This window comes from Salmo trutta, chromosome 12, assembly GCF_901001165.1.
Source record: "Salmo trutta chromosome 12, fSalTru1.1, whole genome shotgun sequence".
Classification (NCBI taxonomy): Eukaryota; Metazoa; Chordata; class Actinopteri; order Salmoniformes; family Salmonidae; genus Salmo; species Salmo trutta.
Genome location: NC_042968.1, coordinates 11,436,523 through 11,461,646, shown reverse-complemented (window position 1 = coordinate 11,461,646; position 25,124 = coordinate 11,436,523). Strand labels below are relative to the sequence as shown.

The 25,124-nt window shown below is 44.1% G+C and overlaps 2 protein-coding genes across 2 annotated transcripts; both read left to right on the top strand.

The window, feature by feature from the left end:
- Window positions 1-891: 891 nt before the first annotated feature.
- On the top strand, window positions 892-12,227 carry gpt2 (glutamic pyruvate transaminase (alanine aminotransferase) 2). The gene is made up of 11 exons (XM_029767093.1): window positions 892-1,483; window positions 4,491-4,580; window positions 5,672-5,780; window positions 6,201-6,334; window positions 6,546-6,789; window positions 7,980-8,059; window positions 8,179-8,315; window positions 10,401-10,575; window positions 10,707-10,862; window positions 11,081-11,193; window positions 11,713-12,227. Exons 1-11 carry the CDS (start codon window positions 1,163-1,165, stop codon window positions 11,822-11,824), a joined length of 1,671 nt encoding a protein of 556 aa, XP_029622953.1. The 5' UTR covers window positions 892-1,162; the 3' UTR covers window positions 11,825-12,227.
- Window positions 12,228-17,427: 5,200 nt separating this feature from the next.
- Window positions 17,428-23,435, top strand: LOC115204716 (borealin-2-like). Its single transcript, XM_029770443.1, has 9 exons — window positions 17,428-17,557; window positions 17,644-17,775; window positions 17,868-17,908; window positions 18,017-18,065; window positions 18,139-18,143; window positions 22,572-22,624; window positions 22,774-22,854; window positions 23,166-23,292; window positions 23,376-23,435. Exons 1-9 carry the CDS (start codon window positions 17,437-17,439, stop codon window positions 23,433-23,435), a joined length of 669 nt encoding a protein of 222 aa, XP_029626303.1. The 5' UTR covers window positions 17,428-17,436.
- The last annotated feature ends 1,689 nt before the right edge of the window (window positions 23,436-25,124 follow it).

Sequence of the window (25,124 nt, the reverse complement as noted above, 5' to 3'; positions counted from 1 at the left end):
TTATTTGAAGAAATTAATTCAGATGCAAAATTACCTTTATTTGAGGCACTCTTTTACTTCACATTATTTGCTTGTGCATTTTTCAGCCAAAGCCATTCTGTTTTTTACTTTGCCCTGAATCCCCATACCGGTAACTGGATTTGATTGAATATGGCCCGAGGTTATTATGACAGTAAGTACACAGTGCAACCATGTATCCAATAGATGGCACTATCTGCTTTTTGTCCAATCAGCTAACCTCCCATCCCATGTGCTGAGTGTCCTTTGGTTGGATTGAGTAGCCAAGTGAATGAGTGGGGTACGTTTTATTTTAGAAAGAAGTGTGTATGGTCAGAATCAAACAAAACATTAATTATTTGAATAACATTTGGCAATGTATCAAACAAACCCAGGGGATCAAAATACATGTCTAACACTTAGAAATACTTTAGCTTAATTTTATTTCGTGTTCTTGGTACAATTGGCAACAATGGAATGGTCCCAAAAGTGCAAACTCCAAATAAAAAACAAACCCAACTCGAATACTTTTTGACATATATTCACATTTTGACATGACCCAGACTTGGTATCATATTGACAGGCAGTCCTCACTTTTGATTAGAGCAATTCATTTAACGTCAGTGTTGCAGTGGCTGTCCAGTCCTAGCACTCCAGTATTGAAGGTGTGGGCAATGGCAATTCAACCTAACCGGGGAAAATTCAAACTTTCTGAACGTTGCAGACAGAAATGTAACCCGTTTGGGTGATATTACTCTAACAATTGAAATACACGTCTTAAAAAATGGAAGGCAGTCAGGAGGAGGCAAGATCAGGTGGGGCCATTCTAGCCAATGAGAGGGAAGATACATGTCCGAAGAACAGCGTTTGTTTTTGCCAGGATGTCACGTGTCCTACTTATTAACAACCTAACAATTACGAAACAAATGTTAGATGAAATAAGCCTCACATAGCAATTAAGCAATTCCATTTTGTGTAGACCAAATTCGACACGCTCTCTGACCTTTATACTAAAACTCCTCGCTTGGTGAGCGGAAAATACGAAACATCGCCACCTGCTGGAGAAGACAGATTTCGTGCCCAGTTATCACTCTCATATTGCCGTTCTTCATGTTCAGCTGGCATTCATTTCCCTCGTCGTGGTTGTAACTACCCTGCTGAAATCATGCATCGACTTCAACACTTGGCAAATAGATCATTGATTGCTGGTGTTTTTGACCAGTCTCCAGCCCTTGTGCGGACAAAGGCTCGGGAGACCGCATGTTTAGTGCAGTCCATACGACTCAAAACACAAGGACCCGTTGAACAGTATGGCCTGAAGAGATTCAGTACAGCTGAGGCAACCGTAATTTTGAGAGAGAACGGCAAGATGCGAGAAAAGACTCTGACCATGGACACCCTCAATCCGCAGGTGAAAGCGGTGGAGTACGCTGTGAGAGGACCCATTGTCACGAAGGCTGGGGACATCGAGAGAGGCTTGCAGCAGGTGAAAACACATTGCCCACCATTCTAGCTACATAGCGAAGGGAAAACAAATAAATGGGTGAGCTTGCTAGCTCATGCTAACCAGCGTTTACCGGCAACTAGCTATTTACGTAGCCGTAACGTTGGCACATTCTCCTCAGCAAACAAGCTAGCTAGCTAAGTCATGGATATGTGCTCTTATGCTTTATAGGATCAACTAAATGAGTGTATGACAGTTGGGGAAATGGAGAAGTAACGTTAGCTGGCTAGCTAGTTTATCTCGAAGGACAGGTGTAGAGTCTTCGCTCAGTGCTGATACAATGTTGCATCATCCTCCTCCAGTCGCGACGCATCCATCCCTTTGTAACGTCAGGTGTGTGCTAAGGAGCCAATCCTGCCTCGTGATTTGCTCAACCATGGCGGTCCCTCGTGGACGTGGCAGTGATGAGTTTTGACAGGGGGACCAACAGACAGTGAATTTCAAAATCTACCGTCTGGGATTTGTCTTTGTTTGATTCTGGCAACGGTACTCGCTCTACAAGTCTGAATGTTGAATAAAATTACATTTGAAGTTACTCTTCCTGTTGTCTGCTTGGTTGGTCCATTTGCGGGTAGGACTTTTAGACTATCCACAGGAAAGAATGAACAACTTTTCATAGCACTGGTAGTGCGTTCAGATAACTCACATGACGTAAATACTTGCATGCTATTTGCCAAACATGTAGAGTGCGCATGTTTACATGGTTTTACGCCTGCTTCAGGTGATATAATTCTGAACTCAACTCAGTGCTTTGAAAAGTTGGTCTAATACTTTCCTGTGGATGTATTGGCTGAAATTCCAACTTGCAAAAGAACCAACCACGCAGACAACCAGTAGGGTAAACATATTTCATTATATTCAACATTTCGACCTGAGAGGACCATTTCCAGAATCAAACACTCAACAACAACAACAAAAAACTCTGACAAGGCCTTGAGGCTTATACATAAAGCTTAATAAAGAACAGTGATACTAGCAAGAGCAGTGGTTGCGGCTTCTATTTTCTCTCATGTTATTCAATTGTTACCATGAACCTGCAACAAATATAGCTCAACTGTGCAAGTGCTTTAAAAAATAAAAATCTAAATCAAACACTGAAGAATCCCAGAAGGCACCATCTGATTCCCAGGCAATGATGAGCTTAGCTAGTGAAAGCTCAACCAAAGATACTGGTAACTTACCCTTCAATCAGTGGCTCAACTGCTATTCATGTACACATTGTGCTGTTTAGCGATGCCTTTATATTAATATCAGGGAAGAACTTCTGATCCAGACTGTTGTGTGGGGAAGTCTAGGCAAGTTTACTTTCATGATGGAGATGAGCTACAGCACAGAGGTCCTTTTATTTACTTGTAGTTCTATGAACTACAAGATCAGTGGACTGGAATTCATTCATTCAGACTAATGCTGTGACTGACCTATAGCCCACACTCAGTCTTCAAATATCTATTCACACTACTCTTCTTTCACTTTAGTTTTACACTCACTTGTTTTTCTGTCATGTTGGATAAGTTGATTGATGTGTGCCTCGGGCACTGGCAGTTTAACTAATAATAGCCCTGAAACAGGTGCCTTCCTTGGGGTCGGTAGGAGCACGTGATCCTCGTACCACCCTCACAGATAAAAGACCACACTAGGGTTGGTCGCTTTGTCATGTCCCCTGCATACTCTTGTCAACAATATGATTTAGATATTGGGCCACCACAAGGACATTAAAATGAAATGGTAGGCCTACAGCACTTAGGTTAGGCTAATACATAATGTAATGGATGGTGTCAATCAATGATATACATATACCCCAGTATGCATAATCATGCAATGTATTTGCTCTTTGACCCCAACCTTGACGGGAGTAATTATTTGATCCCATCACTTGCTGTAACAACTCATCTAATATACTTGTCTGTCTTGTAGGCCTAAATCTGCCTCAACAGTTACACTGATGGAAAGAATAGCCTACTTAGATCTGTTCTACACTGAACAAAAATGTAAAGTACCGGTCCTATGTTTCATGAGCGGAAATAATGAACCCAGAAATGTTCAATTTGCATCGAAAGCTTATTTCTCTCAATTGTGTGCACAAATTTGTTTACATTCCTGTTAGTGAGCATTTTATCCATTGTCAAGATAATCCATCCACCTGACAAGAAGCTGATTAAACAGCATGACCATTACACAGGTGCACCCTGTGCTGGGTACAATAAGGCCATTCTAAAAATGTGCAGTTTTGTCACACAACACAATGCCACAGATGTCTCAAGATTTGAGGGAGCATGCATTTGGCATGCTGACTGCAGGAATGTCCACCAGAGCTGTTGCCAGAGAATTTAATGTTTATTTTTCTACCGTAAGCCGCCTCCGCCTAGTGGTTAGAGCGTTGGGCCAGTAACCGAAAGGTTGCTAGATCGAATCCCTGAGCTGTCAAGGTAAAAATCTCTCGTTCTGCCCCTGAGCAAGGCAGTTAACCTACTGTTCCCCGGGTGCCGAAGACCTGGATGTCGATTAAGGCAGCCCCCCACACCTCTCTGATTCAGAGGGGTTAAATGACACATTTCAGTTGAAGGCATTCAGTTGTACAACTGACTTTCCAGTGTCATTTTAGAGAATTTGTCAGTACGTCAAACCAGTCTCAACCGCATACCACGTGTAACCATGCCAGCCCAGGACCTCCACATCGGGCTTCTTAACCTTTAGGATCGTCTGAGACCTGCCACGGGTCTGATTGGCTGGGCCTGGCTCCCCAGTGTGTCGGCCTGGCTCCCAAGTGGGTGGGCTGCGCTCTTGCCCAGTCATGTGAAATCCATAGATTAGGGCCTAATGAATTTATTTCAATTTTCTGATTTCCTTACATGAACTGTAACTCAGCAAAATCTTTGAAATTGTTGCATTTTATATTTTTGTTCAGTATAGTTCTTCATATGTGCAGGGATATTTACAAAATTCAAATTTTCTCTAAACATGTATCTAAATTTACATTTTTTCCCTCCAGGGTCAGAAACATCCCTTCACTGAGGTCATCAAAGCCAACATTGGAGATTCACATGCCATGGGGCAGAAGCCAATCACCTTTCTTCGTCAGGTGAGGGGCATGGATGTGTCAGGAAAAGTGTGGTCTTGTGAAGTCATATTTATATCACCTGTCCTACCACCATAACCACAACAAGGTGAAATAGACTTCAAATAGTATTCTGGCAGGACGGCTATCTGTTTATTCCCAGTTACTAAATCAGTCATCCTTGGCTGGGAATCAGTTTGGCTGATGAGGCTGCATATCTCCACATCGTTTGTTTAGGCTACTATTTGCACTCTGAAACATGAGAGGAACGTCCTCGGCTCATGGAGAGGTTGGAAATGGGATCACCTTTATTAATACTTAATAATACAGTCATCTCTTAACAGCAGCACAAAGTGTGTTCTATCTCTATCTGGTATTTTAGAAGAAATGCCTCTTAAAAACGACTTACTGTTGTATTCCACCCAGCAAGTTTGTATTGGATTGGCTAACTGGGCATGGGCAGAGTGTGGGGTGTTCTGTTGGTCTCTCCTAGTGAAAGTGCACATTCCAGAGATGGGGCAAAATTATGTCCAGTCTTGTGCTCCGCATTGTTATAATCACCTAGGGCTGGGTGATATTGAATTCATTTGAATTTGTTTTTGCGTAATCTTCCAAATGCCTATATCTCAATCTATTTATTTTCATTTTTTTAATGAGCGTTAATGTCTGCTTATTCTCATGTTGTCTTTTTGGTCTCGTCTCATTTGCTATTTCTGTGCTGTGTGCAATGACTTGTAAGCTGTGCACCTTCCAATATACACACACACCAAGCCCCTTCCCCTGCCACTCACAACAACAAAGATGAGCGATCACTCCTTCTTCTCTGACAAGCGGATTCAACTCGCTATTTGCATTTGAGGTTTGGTCCAACAGAATTGGTCATATACATTTTTATTTGTCACATGCGCCGAATATAACCTTACCGTGAAATTCTTACTTGGGAGCCCTTTCCCAACAATGCAGAGTTTTTTTTCTCCTGCTGGTTCACCTGGGTGGGATGCTTATATAATGCTATTTACATAATACGTCAAATAAATTGGCATATTAAATTGTGAAGGTGTCTGTGTCTTGATGGGGTTGAAGTTAACATGAACACCTCCTGTCTGTATGTTCAGGTGGTGGCTCTCTGCTCATTCCCAGAGCTGTTGAACAGCCCTAGTTTCCCAGAGGATGCCAAACAACGTGCCCGTCGCATCCTACAGGGCTGCGGGGGACAGAGCTTGGGTGTGTACTGTATGCCTGTCTGAGTGCACTGCACTCACATTCCTGTGTTGGAATATAGCCTAATAATATAGCTTTAAATGCTGACCAAGTAGGAGCTTTGGCCTTCTGTGCACTGTTGACGGGTTCAGAATTGTCTCACTGACAAATAACAGGATGCTAGGTTAAGCTCTAATGATGCTGTGGCCTGAGAAATGCAGAACTTAGCAGTGTTTTGGTTACAACAATATGCTTTTGAAACATTATTTCTGTGACATACCTTTGCTGCAAGATATGGCTAATAGTTTATTTAAAACGGCATTGTACGGTGGAGCTAGAAAGTGTATGCAAGTTGAAGTTATCTAAGCTCTCATTTATTTCCTGAAACAGAACATGAAAACACAATCCAGAGTTGATAGCATATTGTGTGTGTTTCAACTCCAGGGTCGTACAGTGCCAGCCAGGGAGTGGACTGTATTCGGCAGGACGTTGCTGTCTACATAGAGCAACGGGATAAGGGTGTGCCTGCCGACTGGGACAATATTTACCTTACCACCGGAGCTAGTGATGGCATCGTGGTAAGTCTTTAGTTCTCAATAATCCTCTTACAAACAAGAGAGAGTTGGTTGGTATTTGTTTAGTCTGAGCTTTCACTGAAAGTTCATTAGATTTATTAGGTATTTTCATGTTTTTCACAGTGAGTTATTTCTCTTATAACAAATATCGTTTTAATTCTGGATGCTTTCCTACTAGTTGTTGTTGTGAAACAATATTCTCATCTGACCGTAGAGCATCTTGAAAATGCTGGTGTCGGGCCAGGGCCGGTCCAGGAGTGGTGTGATGATCCCCATCCCTCAGTACCCCCTGTACTCTGCAGCCATCTCTGAGTTGGAGGCCGTTCAGATCAATTACTACCTGGACGAGGACAACTGCTGGGCCCTGGATATCAACGAGCTCCACAGAGCCTACCAGGCTGCCAAGGAGCACTGTCACCCCAGAGTCATCTGCATCATCAATCCAGGCAACCCTACCGGTGGGTCTCACCAGCCAGAACAATAAGATTAGGCTCCTTATGTAATGTGGCTGTCCAGTGTTCAACACATCTAATACCAGTATCCACCACATCTAATACCATTATCCACCACATCTAATACCAGTATCCACCACATCTAATACCAGTATCCACCACATCTAATACCAGTACCCACCACATCTAATACCAGTACCCACCACATCCAATACCAGTATCCACCACATCCAATACCAGTATCCACCACATCTAATACCAGTATCCACCACATCTAATACCAGTATCCACCACATCCAAGACCAGTATCCACCACATCCAAGACCAGTATCCACCACATCCAAGACCAGTATCCACCACATCCAAGACCAGTATCCACCACATCCAAGACCAGTATCCACCACATCCAAGCACATCTATATGTTGCAAATGTTTCCCATGTCCCATAAGGCAGTAAGCATGATGATTATCTTTTAAGAGGTAGCTATGTTGATACTGTACAACCATTGAAACAAGCAACTAGGCCAAGGGTCATGATGTCATGTTGTGTAAGATATTATATGTGGAACCCCCTCTACCCTGCTGTGTCATGTAGGGTAGCTGATGGGTGTTTATAGCTTGCATAGGAAACAGGATCTGTCTTCACCAGCTGACATTAGGGTAAAGGAATCTGACTCCCTCTTACATGGCTGTAACTTAACTCGGTAAAGCTGTAACTTAATAGTCTGCCGGACACCTAAGTCTTCCTGACTTCAGAGTCTGGAAAGGCTCCATGATGTTGTAGGCAAGATGTGTTGTTAATGAAGGAGACTGTGTTTTTTTTCTTACTGATTGGTTCTCCCCTTTCTCACTCAAACAGTCACATTTAACAGCCACACAATTAAAGCCCAAGCCAACTTCTGTGTGAATACTGCACTAACAACGGCCTCCTGTCCACACCAGTGTGTCACAGTTCTCCCTCGCTGTGTACCACGTGAATCGTGTCCGCCAGGCTAGTAACCGTCCGTGAGGCAATACTGTGGTCCTCTGGTTTCCAGCTGCCTCCATCATACAGTACATTCTGTCTTTTGTAATCATGGTGTCCCCTGAACAGATGGAAGGCCCATGTAGAGTTGCTCATGTTCTCAATTTCAGCACCTGTGGTGACCGCTCGCCCTCTCCCCTTCTCTCCTTTCTTTCTCTCTGGCAATATTCAGGTCAAGTGCAGAGTAGGAAGTGCATCGAGGAAGTCCTCCACTTTGCCTACGAGGAGAATCTGTTCGTTATGTCCGACGAGGTAATTATTTGCTACCATAGTGTATTGAACTGAACGGACACTGACTATTTCTCTACTTTTCCAGTCCTATGAGAAGTATCAATTCTCCATTGATGTAATCCTCCTATGTGTGTGTCCAGGTGTATCAGGACAACGTGTACTCCCCAGACCTTCAGTTCCACTCCTTTAAAAAGGTGCTCTACGAGATGGGCCCAGAGTACTTCAACACTGTCGAGCTGGCCTCATTTCACTCCACCTCCAAAGGATACTCAGGAGAGTGAGTATTCACATCCACGTGCCCCTCGCACAGGTCACTATTTCCCTCAAAGTACCCTTAAAACACCACACGCTGTCTGTGCTCACTCTGAATTCTCTGTCTGATCCTCATAAGTAGTAAATGACGTACAGTGGGGGGATTGCTGATTTTGTATGTTTGCCCACTGACAAAGAAATGTTCAGTCTATAATTTTAATGGTAGGTTTATTTGAACAGTGAGAGACAGAATAACAACAAATATCGAGAAAAACGCATGTCAAAAATGTTATAAATTGATTTGCATTTTAATGAGGGAAATAAGTATTTGACCCCCTCTCAATCAGAAAGATTTCTGGCTCCCAGGTGTCTTTTATACAGGTAACGAGCTGAGATTAGGAGCACACTCTTAAAGGGTGTACTCCTAACCGCAGCTTGTTACCTGTGTAAAAGACACCTGTCCAGAAGCAATCAATCAGATTCCAAACTCTCCACCATGGCCAAGACCAAAGAGCTCTCCAAGGATGTCAGGGACAAGATTGTAGACCTACACAAGGCTGAAATGGGCTACAAGACCATCGTCAAGCAGCTTGGTGAGAAGGTGACAACATTTGGTGCGATTATTCGCAAATGGAAGAAACACAAAAGAACTGTCAATATCCCTCGGCATGGGGCTCCATGCAAGATCTCACCTTGTGGAGTTGCAATGAGCATGAGAACGGTGAGGAATCAGCCCAGAACTACACGGGAGGATTTTGTCATTTTGTCAATGATCTCAAGGCAGCTGAGACCATAGTCACCAAGAAAACAATTGGCGTGAAGGACTGAAATCCTGCAGCGCCCGCAAGGTCCCCCTGCTCAAGAATACATATACATGCCCGTCTGAAGTTTGCCAATGAACATCTGAACGATTCAGAGGACAACTGGGTGAAAGTGTTGTGGTCAGATGAGACCAAAATGGAGCTCTTTGGCATCAACTCAACTCGCCATGTTTGGAGGAGGAGGAATGCTGCCTATGACCCCAAGAACACCATCTCCACCGTCAAACATGGAGGTGGAAACATTATGCTTTGGGTGTGTTTTTCTGCTAAGGGGACAGGACAACTTCACCTCATCATTTGACGGGGCCATGTACTGTCAAATCTTGGGTGAGAACCTCCTTCCCTCAGCCAGGGCATTGAAAATGGGTCGTGGATGGGTATTCCAGCATGACAATGACCCAAAACACACGGCCAAGGCAACAAAGGAGTGGCTCAAGAAGAAGCACATTAAGGTCCTGGAGTGGCCTAGCCAGTCTCCAGACCTTAATCTCATAGAAAATCTGTGGCGGGAGCTGAAGGTTTGAGTTGCCAAACGTCAGCCTCGAAACCTTAATGACTTGGAGAAGATCTGCAAAGAGGAGTGGGACAAAATCCCTCCTGAGATGTGTGCAAACTTGGTGGCCAACTACAAGAAACGTCTGACCTCTGTGATTGCCAACAAGGGTTTTGCCACCAAGTACTAAGTCATGTTTTGCAGAGGGGTCAAATACTTATTTCCCTCATTTAAAATGCAAATCAATTTATAACATTTTTGACATGCGTTTTTCTGGATTTTTTTGTTGTTATTCTGTCTCTCACTGTTCATATAAACCTACCATTAAAATTATAGACTGATCATTTCTTTGTAAGTGGGCAAATGTACAAAATCAGCAGGGGATCAAATACTTTTTTCCCCCACTGTACATTACCCTTTCCTATGTATCCATAACAGGCTGTCCAGCTCTTATAGCCCCTTAGTCTCATGTATTTGATCTACAAGAACACTATAAAATGTTAGCCTTTGCGTTAGTACGCCGTGTTGCCTTTGCGGGACAGATCCGCGCTCTGCTTTAGCCAACTCCTCTGATTTGCGTTGTCATGCTTGTGTAAACGTCAGACGGGTTGGCTAAAATCACAACGCGGACTACCAGGCCCACAGAGAAACGACGCCCTTGGAATGCAGACTGACTGGCTCATCAGATTGTCCTTGCCATGGTTTTGATGTAGGATAAAGTCCCGTTTGGTTCTATTGCGTGTGACTGTGTACCCAACACTAACGCTCCCCTCTCCTCTGTCATCCTCCCCTGCAGATGTGGGTTCAGAGGGGGATATATGGAGGTTCTCAACCTCGACCTGGAGGTCAAGGCCCAGCTGGTGAAGCTGCTCTCTGTGAGGCTGTGTCCCCCTGTCTCTGGACAGGCTGCCATGGATGTCATCGTCAACCCTCCTCTGCCACACGAACCCTCCTACCTCCAGTTCCACAAGGTCTGTCACTCAATGTTCCGGGGGGGGGGGGGGGGCAGGCAATGCTCTAGGGTTAATTTGTTAGTGTTCAGTTTCGATTGTCATCCAAGACCCATGTCTGACCTCTGTTGTGTATGCTTGTTGTCTTTCAGGAGAAGAGCGCTGTGCTTGGAGCTCTGGCTGAGAAGGCCCAGATGACTGAGCAGACCCTCAACACGGTGCCTGGGATCAAATGTAACCCGGTGCAGGGAGCCATGTACGCCTTCCCACGCATCTTCATCCCCCCACGAGCTGTGGAGGAGGCCAAGGTGTGTTCACCTAACACCCATCTAGATACCTGATGAAATGTAATTCCTTTCTACTCCCATTTGTCCGTTAGTGAATTTGTCACTTCTCAACTCACTCATAAAACTTGCATGGCGTAGGTACTGTGCAGCTGACCACAAATTGGCATTGGTATATAATTGTGTGCCTCCACACCCGAAAGTAGAAAAACAGGTTTGTAAACGGTGTCTCTCTTCTGCAGTCCCTGGGAATGTCTCCTGACATGATGTACTGTCTGAGACTGCTTGAGGAGACTGGCATCTGCCTCGTTCCGGGCAGTGGCTTCGGCCAGAGGGAAGGGACCTATCACTTCAGGTAACTGTTCAACTAGCAGAAACATTGCTGACCGTCGTACATTTACAGAGACATAAGAATTTAGAGGAGCCTTTCAGGAAGATTGTCTGTGACGACAGTGTTTTGTTTGTCCCGATTCACCAGTTGGATTCAAATCAGATTGTGACAGTAGCTAGTGAGTTACATTGAAGCATTGTAACCTAACCATTACAGTGCCACGTCTACCAGGCTCAAATTGGTCAGGCAGTGACATCTCGCTTGCATAAGTAAACTAAAAAGATTTAACTGAGCTGGAAACTGCAAATATTACACTAGCCGGAGAGGAGCTAACTGAATAGCTGGCCTCCTTTCATTCCAGCTCTATTTTTATATCTTACAGATGCTGTGTTTACTTTGCATTGATATCTTCCTTCCTGTCTGTCTTTTGCCCGCTAAGGAATCTCTCATGGACAGATTTACACGTAACAACATTCGTGAGATTTTTCTTCTGCGTAACCGAGATTACCTGCTAAACTGTTTTTACATATGATTTCCCCCTAGAATGACCATTCTGCCTACGACAGAGAAGCTGAAGGTGCTCCTGGAGAAGCTCCGAGATTTCCACATCAAGTTTCTGAAGGAGTACGCGTCATTGGAGGAACCAAAGAGATGAGAGTCCAGAGGATGACACACGGGACTCACTAGAACAGTTCAGATAGTCCCAGTTTGAGAATGTTTAACACGCGTAACAAAAACATGGTTTACGGAGGTATCGACTAATGTAAAGTAAAGAAGTAACCCTTTTTTTACTCTACTAGTGTAACCTATGATTGCTTGAAGTTATCTGATTTTAGGAACAGTACTTGTGTTTTAGAGACATTGTGCCTTTGTCAGACGAGGTAAAAGTGTGGGGCGAAACGATGCCGTCTGTACAGAGATGTTTAAGGGGCAATCTGCAGTTGCCACTAACATTTTAGGACTTGTAAATGAAATTGTAAATCGATGTACCCATTGATTCTTGAAGAATACAACTTGGGCATGCCTCATAAGCTGTCGTACCCGATCAGAACCCAAAATATAAGCTTTGTAAATGTTAACAAACACTATAAAGCCTTAACCTCTCTGGGGTATGTGGGACACACTATTCAACAGCCAGTGAAATAGCAGGGCGGCAAATTCAAAACAACAAAAATCTCATAATTCAAATTTCTCAAACATACAACTATTATATCCCATTTTAAAGATAAACTTCTCGTTAATCCAACCACATTGTCCGATTTCAAAAAGGCTTTACGGCGAAAGCATAACATTAGATTATGTTAGGACAGCGCCAAGACAAGAAAAACCACAGCCATTTTCCAAGCAAGGAGAGGCGTCACAAAAACCAGAAATACAGCTAAAATGAATCACTAACCTTTGATGATCTTCATCAGATGGCACTCATAGGACTTCATGTTACACAATACATGTATGTTTTGCTCGATAAAGTTCATATTTATATAAAAAAAAAAACATTTTACATTGGCGTGTAATGTTCAGAAATGTTTTGCCTCCCAAAACTTCTGGTGAATGAGCACATCAATTTACAGAAATACTCATCATAAATGTTGATAAAATATTCAACAGTTATTCAAAGAATTATAGATACACTCTCCTTAATGCAACCGCTGTGTCAGATTTCAAAAAAGCTTTACGGCGAAAGCAGATTTTGCAATAATCTGAGTACAGCGCTCAGATATCAAAACAAGCCATACAGATACCCGCCATTTTGGAGTCAACAGAAATGACAAAAATTACATAATAAATATTCACTTACCTTTGATGATCTACATTGGAATGCACTCCAAGGTATCCCAGTTCCAGAATAAATGTTTATTTTGTTCGATAAAGTCCATAATTTATGTCCAAATACCTCCTTTTTGTTCACGCGTTTAGTCCACTACTCCAAATGCAGGAAGCGCGCGCAAAATGTCACGACGAAAAGTCCAAAAAAGTTCCATTTACGTTCGTAGAAACATGTCAAACGATGTATAGCATCAATCTTTAGGATGTTTTTATCATAAATCTTCAGTAATATTCCAACCGGACAATTCCAATGTCTTCAAAAAAGAAAAGGAACACAGCTAACTCTCACGTCAGGGCGCTCCACTGAGCTCATGTCATTTTCTCAGTCGTCTACTTCCAGGAGCTCTTATTCTCTCCCTATTCACAGTAGAAGCATGAAACAACGTTCTAAAGACTGTTGACATCTAGTGGAAGCCTTAGGAAGTGCAAAATGAACCCTAAGTCACTGTATACTGTATAGGCAATCACTTGAAAAACTACAAACCTCAGATTTCCACACTTTCTGGTTGGATTTTTCTCAGGTTCTTGCCTGCCATATGAGTTCTGTTATACTCACAGACATCATTCAAACAGTTTTAGAAACTTCAGTGTTTTTTCTATCCAAATCCACTAATAATATGCATATCCTACCTTCTGAGCCTGAGTAGCAGGCAGTTTACTACGGGCACGCCTTTCATCCGGACGTCAAAATACTGCCACCTACCCTAGAGAAGTTAACATGGTTAAAACTGTAATGTTGATATCATGGATGATCAGTCCTTGCATCCATAGCTCTGGCTATGAATTTGGTTACAATTCTCCAATCCCATCCCTCAGATGTTTTTTGGAACTGGCAGTGAGGATGTTTTATTGCTACTACTGCTGATTGCCCCTTTAACACTAAAGCAATGTACTTTGTGATGTACTCAAAGGTGCTCTATTATAGAGGACGCACTGGGAAATGGGACACAATGTTCTGATTACATTTTCTCTAGCACTCCATTTACTTATTTTTGTGCCCGGGAAGTTATTTACACTGTTTTGTATTTTCTATCTGTCTTGAGGCTTTTCTGTCTCCTTAAGAGGCATTTTGTGTGAGAGATCTACACAATGGGGCACTGTAAGTGCAAATATTATCTTAGAACCAGCTGTACCTTTTTCAATGTGCCAAATGGAACTGGGGAACAGAGGTTGTTTATGTAGGTCATGGACTCCGGGACAATGAGTGCTGCTACATCAGCTCTTTCTGGTCCAAAAAATAGCGGAGAGGGATTCTCTTAACCATTTCTAACATAACATCCTATCAGTCCAAGACATACAACTTTGAGCCTGCATAGCTTCCTGTTGGGCACATGTTTACCCATACAGTACCTGTCTAGCATGACACTGATCTGAGGTGTCTGTTGCACTTGGATAGGTTTTTTTGGAGGGTGAATGTCTGTACTCTCGGGTGCCTAGTTACAGTATTATGTACCTGTTATGGAAGGAAATGCAATTGTTTTGTGTGCTACTCTTCAATTAGTTAAGGTCAAACCAAGGGAAATGTAGGTTCTGGTAATTATGTATATCGGCCTTGTCCCCATATTAGGCTATTTATTGCATAGATTGTTTACGCTTTTTACTGACAGTGGCTTTACGGCCATCATTCACATTTGTATCAACTGAGAACGAGAAAGGGAGTACGGTTACATCTCAGCTGGTGGGTTGAATGCACTTTGTTTTTGTTTGTAAAATGTTTGTGGGATCCTTCTGCCCGTATCTACGTTTCTGCAAACTGAAACACTTTACAATTTCCTTTTTTAGGTGGGAGATGACCCACACAAGGCAGTCTAAAATCTTCAGTTAAACCAATGAATTCAGGCTACTTTTATTCTCTGACACCATATCATCTCATTTCTATTTTTTTGTATGCAGTTTAATGCTGAATGAAGTGGTCAAGCTGTGACGTAACCTCGGCAGCCATTCAATGTATGAAACTCTTGACTGACCTCAAAACATGAATTGTTTTTAACCATTTGACTGCAATGAGGTGCCTTCATGGCGACAAGCTGTAATTTACATTGAGTGGCTTTTGAGAATGTCAGCAAATTAATATTTTTTTTTTATGAATGAAATGTTTTAAAAATGCACATTTTCTGCTAAATGTTAGTTTTCATTTGTTTGCCTGGTTTGTATTCATCATTCTTCATGAGCTGAAAGTTAACTGGAAAAGGTTTTGGGTTCAACATCAATGTGCTAATAAATATTAACATACAGTTGAAGTCGGAAGTTTACATACAGCTTAGCCAAATACATTTAAACTCAGTTTTTCACAATTCCTGACATTTATCCTAGTAAAAATTCCCTGTTTTAAGTAAGTTAGGATCGACCATATTTTAAGATTGTGAAATGTCAGAATAATAGTAGAGAATTATTTATTTCAGCTTTTATTTATTTCATCACCTTCCCAGTGGGTCAGAAGTTTACATGCACTCAATAGTATTTGGTAGCATTGCCTTTAAATTGTTTACATTTTGGCCCATTCCTCCTGACAGAGCTAGTGTTATGGAGTCAGGTTTGTAGGCCTCCTTGCTCGCACACACTTTTTCAGTTCTGCCCACACGTTTTCTATAGGATTGAGGTCAGGGCTTTGTGATGGCCATTCCAATACCTTTACTTTGTTGTCCTTAAGCCATTTTGCCACAACTTTGGAAGTATGCTTGGGGTCATTGTCCATTTGGAAGACCCATTTGCGACCAAGCTTTAACTTCCTGACTGATGTCTTGAGATGTTGCTTCAATATATCCACATAATTCTCCTGCCTCATGATGCCATCTATTTTGTGAAGTACACCAGTCCCTCCTGAAAAGAAAAGTACGATCTTTGTCCCCATGTGCAGTTGCAAACCGTAGTCTGGCTTTTTTATGGCGGTTTTGGAGCAGTGGCTTCTTCCTTGCTGAGCGGCCATTCAGGTTATGTCGATATAGGACTCATTTTACTGTGGATATAGATACTTTTGTACCTGTTTCCTCCAGCATCTTCACAAGGTCCTTTGCTGTTGTTCTGGGATTGATTTGCACTTTTTGCACCAAAGTACCTTCATCTCTAGGAGACAGAATGCGTCTCCTTCCTGAGCGGTATGACGGCTGCGTGGTCCTATGGTGTTTATACTTGCGTCTATTGTTTGTACAGATGAATGTGGTACCTTCAGGCATTTGGAAATTGCTCCCAAGGATGAACCAGACTTGTGGAGGTCTACAATTTTTTTTTCTGAGGTCTTGGCTGATTTCTTTTGATTTTCCCATGACGTCAAGCAAAGAGGCACTGAGTTTGAAGGTAGGCCTTGAAATGCATCCACAGGTACACCTCCAATTGACTCAAATGATGTCAATTAGCATCAGAAGCTTCTAAAGCCATGACATAGTTTTCTGGAATTTTCCAAGCTGTTTAAAGGCACAATCAACTTAGTGTATGTAATTTCTGACCCACTGGAATTGTGATACAGTGAATTATAAATGAAATCTGTAAACAATTGTTGGAAAAGTTACTCGTGTCTTGCACAAAGTAGATGTCCTAACCGACTTGCCAAAACTATAGTTTGTTAACAAGAAATTTGTGGAGTGGTTGAAAAACGAGTTTTAATGACTCCAACCTAAGTGTATGTTAACTTCCGACTTCAACTGTAGTTTCTAACTGAAATAAGACTGTTAACCCCTGTTTTTGCTTGTTTTGGATATGCATCATTTCTTTTCATAATTCCAGATTTGCATTTCTTATCTTTATTTCTGTTTTGTACAATAAATACCTTTGAGATCCATTTTGAGAGATGATTAAAAAATCATTTTTTTTGTCTGAAACTAAGGCCGCATTTACACAGACAGCCCAATACTGGTATTTTTATCTGTAAAAAGAGCTGATGTGATTGGTGAAAAGACCAATTAGTGGAAAAAAGATCAGAATTCGGCTGCCTGTGTAAACGCATAAATGGTCTCTGAAGATGAATCCAGAGATTCAGTTTCATGCAACATGAATTTAATTTAATGATTGTACTTGGGGAAACTACTGAATCTAATGTTTAGCCATTTACCCAAACATCAGAAACTACAATGACACAGTTCAACAATAAACAGTCTACCATCTAATACAGGAGGACAATTCACTCTTCACCAGTCATTAAATAACTGCATGTCACACTTCCACCAAAGAGAACACCAGCTTTCCAGTACCGAGTGCTGAACTGTTGATAGATCTTAAACTTGGCTATCTTTTAAATTAATATTGGATTGACCCGCAGGACAAGGGTGCCCAGTTTTTTCCTAGCCCAGCACTAATGGTTAGTGAGTTGCATTATTAGTGGCCTCAGGTGGATTCTAGGGTTAATTTAAGGTCAATTGACTGGTCAGGAGCACCTGGTGTCCTTAAGGTTATAAATCAGCGTTCAGGGGATGTGGCGGCAGGGGAAGAAGGCACACTGATGAAACCATGGCACCAAGAAGGATAAGGAAAGTCAGCAATCAGGCAGAAGGACACACAGATAGTCAAATTAGCAAGGAGATACGCCAGAAGCAAGGGTTGCTTTTTATTCAACAGTTTGAGAAAGAAGGTAGTAATTTCATAGTAGGCCCATCCCCACTGTCTGTTTTCCATGTTCCTCAAATGAACTGAATTCACTATGTTCTCCCTTTACAGCACAGGACCGTATAAATGAGATGGAGGCTAAATTGGAGCAGACTCTTGCAACAGTAGATCGGATTTTTAAAGTGGAATTGATGAAAATGCCACCTGCGCTTCAAAAAACAGTAATAATAGATTTAATTAATGGTGTGATTTTCAATTATATTTTTAATATTAGTTTGAATGAATGAACGCATGTTGACTTTTCATTTCGGTTGTTTCCCCCTGTCCTTTCCTAGCGGATGATATTTCGGCAGGTGAAGTCACCCTCGCCATAAAGGTAGGACTAAACATGGATTCAGACAGGCTGTAAATGGGTTAATGCTGCTTCCTTGTGGTTTACTGTAGAAATGTGAGCATCCAACTTTCTTTTTTTTTTCTTCCCCAGACCGAATCACCTGACATTCACCAGCCTCTCACTAGGAAGCTTAGTGAAGGTAATGGTTTATTTCCTCTAGTTAAAAAGGATATAAACTTGTCATTAATGATACAATTTTCTCATTTCTGTAGTCAAAGTGAGTGAAGGTGCATCGGCTCATAAAAGGAAGGCTACGACAGAATCATCAAAGGTAGCTATCAATTCAAAGGGCTTTATTGGCATGGGAAACATGTTTTACATTGCCAAAGCATGAAATGGATAATCAACAATTAAAAATACAGTAAACACTACTCAAGTTTCAAAGGAATACATTTAAAATATCATATCTATGTACAGTGTTATAATGATGTACAAAAGGGAAAATTAACATGGGTTGTTTACAATGGTGTGTTCTTCACTGGTTGCCCTTTTCGTGTGGCAACCGGTCACATCTTGCTGCTGGTATTTCACCCAATAGCTATGGGAGTTTATCAGAACTTGATTGGTTTGAGTTATTTGAGGGACTGTGTAATCAGAGGGAAATGTCTCTATGGTCATATGTTTGGCAGGAGGTTAGGAAGTGCAGCTCAGTTTCCAACTCGTGTTGTGGGCAGTGTGCACATAGGCAAACCTGGCTCTCAAGAGAAGATAGGCTATGGCAACCTCTCAATAGCAAGACTATTCGAGACGTGTAGTCCACTTGTCATTCCAATCTCCTTTGCATTAGCGTAGCCTCTTCTGTAGCTTGTCAACTATGTGTCTGGCTATCCCTGTTCTCTCCCCTCTGCACAGGCCATACAAACGCTTCACACCGCGTGGCCGCTGCCACTCTAACCTGGTGGTCCCAGCGCGCACGACCCACGTGGAGTTCCAGGTCTCCGGCAGCCTCTGGAACTGCCGGTCTGCGGCCAACAAGGCTGAGTTAATCTCAGCCTATGCTACCCTCCAGTCCCTAGACTTCCTGGCGCTGACGGAAACATGGATTACCACAGATAACACTGCTACTCCTACTGCTCTCTCCTCGTCTGCCTACGTGTTCTCGCATACCCCTAGAGCATCGAGCCAGCGGGGTGGTGGCACTGGAATCCTCATCTCTCCCAAGTGGACATTCTCTCTTTCTCCCCTGACCCATCTGTCTATCTCCTCATTTGAATTCCATGCTGTCACAGTTACCAGCCCTTTCAAGCTTAACATCCTTATCATTTATCGCCCTCCAGGTTCCCTTGGAGAGTTCATCAATGAGCTTGATGCCTTGATAAGTTCCTTCCCTGAGGATGGCTCACCTCTCACAGTTCTGGGTGACTTTAACCTCCCCACGTCTACCTTTGACTCATTCCTCTCTGCCTCCTTCTTTCCACTCCTCTCCTCCTTTGACCTCACCCTCTCACCTTCCCCCCCTACTCACAAGGCAGGCAATACGCTTGACCTCATCTTTACTAGATGCTGTTCTTCCACTAATCTCATTGCAACTCCCCTCCAAGTCTCCGACCACTACCTTGTATCCTTTTCCCTCTCGCTCTCATCCAACACTTCTCACTCTGCCCCTACTCGGATGGTATTGCGCCGTCCCAACCTTCGCTCTCTCTCTCCCGCTACTCTCTCCTCTTCCATCCTATCATCTCTTCCCTCTGCTCAAACCTTCTCCAACCTATCTCCTGATTCTGCCTCCTCAACCCTCCTCTCCTCCCTTTCTGCATCCTTCGATTTTCTCTGTCCCCTATCCTCCAGGCCGGCTCGGTCCTCCACTCCTGCGCCGTGGCTCGACGACTCACTGCGAGCTCACAGAACAGGGCTCCGGGCAGCCGAGCGGAAATGGAGGAAAACTCGCCTCCTGCGGACCTGGCATCCTTTCACGCCCTCCTCTCTACATTTTCCTCTTCTGTCTCTGCTGCTAAAGCCACTTTCTACCACTCTAAATTCCAAGCATCTGCCTCTAACCCTAGGAAGCTCTTTGCTACCTTCTCCTCCCTCCTGAATCCTCCTCCCCCTCCCCCCCTCCTCTCTCTCTGCGGATGACTTCGTCAACCATTTTGAAAAGAAGGCTGACGACATCCGATCCTCGTTTGCTAAGCCAAACGACACCGCTGGTCCTGCTCACACTGCCCTACCCTGTGCTTTGACCTCTTTCTCCCCTCTCTCTCCAGATGAAATCTCGCGTCTCGTGACGGCCGGCCGCCCAACAACCTGCCCACTTGACCCTATCCCCTCTCTTCTCCAGACCATTTCCGGAGACCTTCTCCCCTACCTCACCTCGCTCATCAACTCATCCTTGACCGCTGGCTACGTCCCTTCCGTCTTCAAGAGAGCGAGAGTTGCACCCCTTCTGAAAAAACCTACACTCGATCCCTCCGATATCAACAACTACAGACCAGTATCCCTTCTTTCTTTTCTCTCCAAAACTCTTGAACGTGCCGTCCTTGGCCAGCTCTCCTGCTATCTCTCTCAGAATGACCTTCTTGATCCTAATCAGTCAGATTTCAAGACGGCATTCAACTGAGACTGCTCTTCTCTGTGTCACGGAGGCTCTCCGCACTGCTAAAGCTAACTCTCTCTCCTCTGCTCTCATCCTTCTAGACCTATCTGCTGCCTTTGATACCGTGAACCATCAGATCCTCCTCTCCACCCTCTCCGAGCTGGGCATCTCCGGCGCGGCCCACGCTTGGATTGCGTCCTACCTGACAGGTCGCTCCTACCAGGTGGCGTGGCGAGAATCTGTCTCCGCACCACGTGCTCTCACCACTGGTGTCCCCCAGGGCTCTGTTCTAGGCCCTCTCCTATTCTCACTATACACCAAGTCACTTGGCTCGGTCATATCCTCACATGGTCTCTCCTATCATTGCTACGCAGACGACACACAATTAATCTTCTCCTTTCCCCCTTCTGATAACCAGGTGGCGAATCGCATCTCTGCATGTCTGGCAGATATATCAGTGTGGATGACGGCTCACCACCTCAAGCTGAACCTCGGCAAGACGGAGCTGCTCCTCCTCCCAGGAAAGGACTGCCCGTTCCATGATCTCGCCATCACGGTTGACAACTCCCTTGTGTCCTCCTCCCAGAGTGCTAAGAACCTTGGCGTGACCCTGGACAACACCCTGTCGTTCTCCACTAACATCAAGGCGGTGACCCGATCCTGTACGTTCATGCTCTACAACATTCGCAGAGTACGACCCTGCCTCACACAGGAAGTGGCGCAGGTCCTAGTCCAGGCACTTGTCATCTCCCGTCTGGATTACTGCAACTCGCTGTTGGCTGGGCTCCCTGCCTGTGCCATTAAACCCCTACAACTCATCCAGAACGCCGCAGCCCGTCTGGTGTTCAACCTTCCCAAGTTCTCTCACGTCACCCCGCTCCTCCGCTCTCTCCACTGGCTTCCAGTTGAAGCTCGCATCCGCTACAAGTCCATGCTGCTTGCCTACGGAGCTGTGAGGGGAACGGCACCTCCGTACCTTCAGGCTCTGATCAGGCCCTACACCCAAACAAGGGCACTGCGTTCATCCACCTCTGGCCTGCTCGCCTCCCTACCTCTGAGGAAGCACAGCTCCCGCTCAGCCCAGTCAAAACTGTTTGCTGCTCTGGCACCCCAATGGTGGAACAAGCTCCCTCACGACGCCAGGACAGCGGAGTCAATCACCACCTTCCGGAGACACCTGAAACCCCACCTCTTTAAGGAATACCTGGGATAGGATAAAGTAATCCTTCTACCCCCCCCCCGAAAGATTTAGATGCACTATTGTAAAGTGGTTGTTCCACTGGATATCTTAAGGTGAATGCACCAATTTGTAAGTCGCTCTGGATAAGAGCATCTGCTAAATGACTTAAATGTAAATGTAAGACTATGCTCACTGAGTTAAAGCTTTCCTTAAGTTTGGTTCAGTCACAGTGGCCTGGTATTCTACCACTGTGTACTCTGTTTAGGTCCAACTAGCATTCCAGTTTGTGCTGTTTTATTTGTCTGTCTTTCCAATGTGTCATGTAATTATTTAGTTCTCATGATTTGTGTAGCTGTCTTGGGACTCTGTGGGGTCTTTTGTGAACAGAGCCCCTGGACCAGCATGCTTAGGGGACTCTGTAGGTCAATCACTCTCTCGGTGATGGCTTTATGGAAGGTTTGTTACTTCCTTTAAGGTAGTTGTAGAATTTAATGGAGCTTTTCTGTATTTTTATAATTAGTGACTTAATTCTGCATGCATTATTTGGTGTTATGTTTGTACACCTGTTTTTTTGCAGAATTCTGCATGCGGAGTCTCAATTTGGTATGCCGCATTTTGTGAATTCTTGGTTGGTGAGCGGATCCCAGACCTCACAGCCATGATGGGAAACTGGTTCTAATATTCTTTCTGCCTGATGCTAATTGGGATGTTGAATTTTATCTTCCGTTTGATGGTGTAGAAAGCCCTTCCTGCCTTGTCTCGGATCGTTCAGTGTTGTGGAAGTTACCTGTGGTGCTGATGTTTAGGCAGAGCTAGGTATAGTTTAGCTCTGACTTTATTTGCGTGTCATTAGACCAATGTGTGAGAAGGGAACAGACTGGGCATTTCCACTTAGAAAATTGACTAAATTGTTTATTTTTGTTCTTCTGCAGGGTTCCAAGAAAGCCAGATCACTTGTCAATAGCTCAAGCACTGGAAGCCTACGGTAACTCTCCCTATATATTTATCATTCCTGGCGAGCAACTGGTGGTTGCTAGTTGTTCCAGTCCACCACTCAAACACCCGATTGAACTAATTCAGTAGTGTTAGCTGAAATGCCATCTTCTGGTTGATTCTGCTCATTTGTTCTTGCAGGTGTGCCACTACCACAAAAATAACCAAAACTCGTCTTGCCAAAATCAGTGATCAGTCTCAACTGACTGGAACGAAACACAGGTTTGCCTTACTTATCACAATCCCTTATGGGAAAAAAGATTGCAGTCAGTGTAGTATAACTGCAGTTATTCTGCAATGACTGGGTCCAAAATACCAGTTGCATTGACTGCAGTTTCAAAACTAACCTTTCGAAGGGATGTCTGAGTTTATCAAACAAATTCTGTCCTAAATTCTCCTTGTTTCAAGATCTGCTTTGCGGTCAGCCAGTGATGACTACCTGTGTTGCTCCCTGTCTGGATTGTCTCCACATGTAATGATCTCTAAATCCCATGGAGAGGTAACTTTTCATATTGAGGTTGTTGGGCTTTAAGTTGGGTCAAGCAGTCTAAACCAGTCACATTTTCTCCCAAGACATTGTGTCTCTCGGATGATACTGTTGAAGATGTCGACATCGGGTTACTGGATGACATGGCTGTCCTCCAGATGCAGAAGTTGATGGTAAAATGTATTCTGTTCATTTTTCATCTTGAAATTAATAATTTATCCCCTGCAATTAATTCTCACTAATCTTTCTCAATTAGAAACTGATGGACTACCTTTTCAACAAAGTCAAAGAGAATCAGCCTCTGAGTGCGCAATGATACCAACACAGCTAACATTGATCCACTAATGCCACCTATGCATGTTTGACTTACAATAAATAAAGATTTGTATACATGTTTACTAGCTGGTGAGCAACATTTAACCCCGCGAAGTTGATGGTTGTGAGCATCCTATTGAATGTTTCGTATTGACAACGGCCAAACTTGAAAGTTGGGTATATGAACAAATAGTGGTCTTGCAAACAGTGCTTGACTTGGGCAAGAGCTCACCAGGGCTGAGTACTGGCACCTAAAATGTTCTGCTGGAGCTCCTGTTCCTCTTATAGAATATTAACTAAGGTATTGTAGCACTCCTGCACCAAATAAACAGTACCAGCACTGGTTAAAAATACAAACATCCCAACTTAATGTGCCTGAATTTCTCACTTTATGAAAACATCTGCTGGGTGATAATGAATAACTGACCACTCATTTTCTGACCCTAATGACAGGACAAATGCTTTCAACAATTTAAGACTGGCTAATCATACGCTGAAGCAGTCCCACTAACTACGACACTAAATGACATTTTGTGTACGCAGGGGAGAAAACCAGACAGTTTTGGGTTACTAGAGAAACTAACTTGATTTGTTGGTGCTAGCTATATACAAGTCTATGTATAAATGCTGAACAAAAATTGGGGTGCATACAGTAGGTCATGTGTGGGCTAAGGTGTCCATGCACAGGGGGTTCTTGGACTTTGCTCTGAGGTGTACAGGTCCACATGTGTTAGTCCAAACCCCTGCCATAGCTTCACTACTTGTGGGTGATCCTCCTCTCCACCTCTCCTCTCCGAGCTGGGCATCTCCGGCGCGGCCCACGCTTGGATTGCGTCCTACCTGACAGGTCGCTCCTACCAGGTGGCGTGGCGAGAATCTGTCTCCGCACCACGTGCTCTCACCACTGGTGTCCCCCAGGGCTCTGTTCTAGGCCCTCTCCTATTCTCACTATACACCAAGTCACTTGGCTCGGTCATATCCTCACATGGTCTCTCCTATCATTGCTACGCAGACGACACACAATTAATCTTCTCCTTTCCCCCTGCTGATAACCAGGTGGCGAATCGCATCTCTGCATGTCTGGCAGACATATCAGTGTGGATGACGGCTCACCACCTCAAGCTGAACCTCGGCAAGACGGAGCTGCTCCTCCTCCCAGGAAAGGACTGCCCGTTCCATGATCTCGCCATCACGGTTGACAACTCCCTTGTGTCCTCCTCCCAGAGTGCTAAGAACCTTGGCGTGACCCTGGACAACACCCTGTCGTTCTCCACTAACATCAAGGCGGTGACCCGATCCTGTAGGTTCATGCTCTACAACATTCGCAGAGTACGACCCTGCCTCACACAGGAAGCGGCGCAGGTCCTAGTCCAGGCACTTGTCATCTCCCGTCTGGATTACTGCAACTCGCTGTTGGCTGGGCTCCCTGCCTGTGCCATTAAACCCCTACAACTCATCCAGAACGCCGCAGCCCGTCTGGCGTTCAACCTTCCCAAGTTCTCTCACGTCACCCCGCTCCTCCGCTCTCTCCACTGGCTTCCAGTTGAAGCTCGCATCCGCTACAAGTCCATGGTGCTTGCCTACGGAGCTGTGAGAGGAACGGCACCTCCGTACCTTCAGGCTCTGATCAGGCCCTACACCCAAACAAGGGCACTGCGTTCATCCACCTCTGGCCTGCTCGCCTCCCTAC